The 1,463-nt window shown below is 41.1% G+C and overlaps 1 protein-coding gene across 1 annotated transcript; it reads right to left on the reverse strand.

Moving 5' to 3' along the window:
- Positions 1–46: 46 nt before the first annotated feature.
- Positions 47–1,123, reverse strand: LOC130948827 (mannose-specific lectin CML-2-like). Its single transcript, XM_057877699.1, has one exon. It carries the CDS (start codon positions 1,060–1,062, stop codon positions 223–225), a length of 840 nt encoding a protein of 279 aa, XP_057733682.1. The 5' UTR covers positions 1,063–1,123; the 3' UTR covers positions 47–222.
- Between the last annotated feature and the right edge of the window lie 340 nt (positions 1,124–1,463).

Here is a 1,463-nt window from a genome sequence, read left to right on the forward strand (position 1 = left end):
AAAAAAGAGAAGTAGCAAGAAAACGCATACTCTATACATACTCTCATTCATACGAAGTAGTAGTTCATTTTATATCACATTCTTGGCTTAGCTTAAAGCTTAAACATAAGCAACAAAAACCACAACATACATAAGCCATGGACGTACAACTTTTGTCCTTTATTGGCATATCTTACATGGCCATATGTGATTGATATTTTTATTAGATATGATTATATCACATCATTTCTCAATTCCACGTGGAAACACAATGTACTCATTCTCCATGGTCACAGTATTAAGCAACACTGAAGTGAAAGACCACGAGTGAAGAGTGTGTGATTGGAATTGTTGTCCAGTAGCGGCTGAGAATCCAACCCTAACATATTCCGCCGTAAGCTTTTCGGCCAAGTCGACCTCATGAGAGAGCTCGTACTTTTTACCATCAGGGTAGGTAGCAGACACTGCCAGGGTTCGACTTGAAGCAGTGTATGTCACAAGAACATTAAGGATTTGATCGTCTCTTCTATCCCATCTCACAGTCTTCGCAGACTTAATGGAATTCACATCGATTCCAATGTGTGTGTAACTTGGATCCCAGGCATTTGAACTTCTGTCAAAAAAGGTGTCGAATTCGACTGCGATGACTTTGTTTGCGGAGGCGTTTAGGGCATTGGCAGGTTCAAAGAGCCCTAAAAGCCCTCCGTTCGAACCGGGCGGTATGGTGGTGTCCGCCGGCGCCAGGAAGAAGGCAAGGCCGTCCGCCGGCTGGGAGGAGCCCCGTGACTTAAGGGAAAAACTGAATTGGATTTGAAGGTTTGCGAGTCTGTTTGTACTTTTATCCGATAGGTGCACTTGGGCTAAGTACAAGGCTCTCCCAACACTGATTTCATTGCTGTCGGTTCTAGTGAGTTGCAGTACATTTGGGTCAATGTGTGCATCTCCTTGCAAGATTAGGTTTCTTTCAGCTTCTTGTTCGAAGTTATTGAAGCTGAAGGAAAGTGAATCTTGCGAGGTTGCGAGGTTTAGTAGCGCGAGGAAGATGGCTATGGAGGAAAAGAGAGAGAGGGTTTGCTTGGCCATGGTGTTGTGATTATTGTTGGTAGTGTTTTGTTACTATGTTTGGTTTGTGTTGTGAAAAAAGAATGTTAACCCTTTGGCTATTTATACTGAGTTTGATGCCACCACATTTTAATTACACTTGTGAACTGGACCCCCAAGGTAATTTTCCCCCCATCTCCATCAGCCATAGAGCGAGTGCCACTACTTATGACCTCCATTGGCTGGTCATATATAATTAAGAAGAATGCTAGGAGGCAGCAATTTTGGTATTTTGTAACAATTAATTGGTTATCAATAATATTTTTAATAGTGTGAGATTATATCTAATGGTAGGAGATCATTTACTTTTGTTTTTATGGTTAAATGTTAGTTAAAAAATACAAAAGTTACTGGTTCCTAAACTTTTCCTATTTAATGTGACT

Source organism: Arachis stenosperma, chromosome 9, assembly GCF_014773155.1.
Source record: "Arachis stenosperma cultivar V10309 chromosome 9, arast.V10309.gnm1.PFL2, whole genome shotgun sequence".
Classification (NCBI taxonomy): Eukaryota; Viridiplantae; Streptophyta; class Magnoliopsida; order Fabales; family Fabaceae; genus Arachis; species Arachis stenosperma.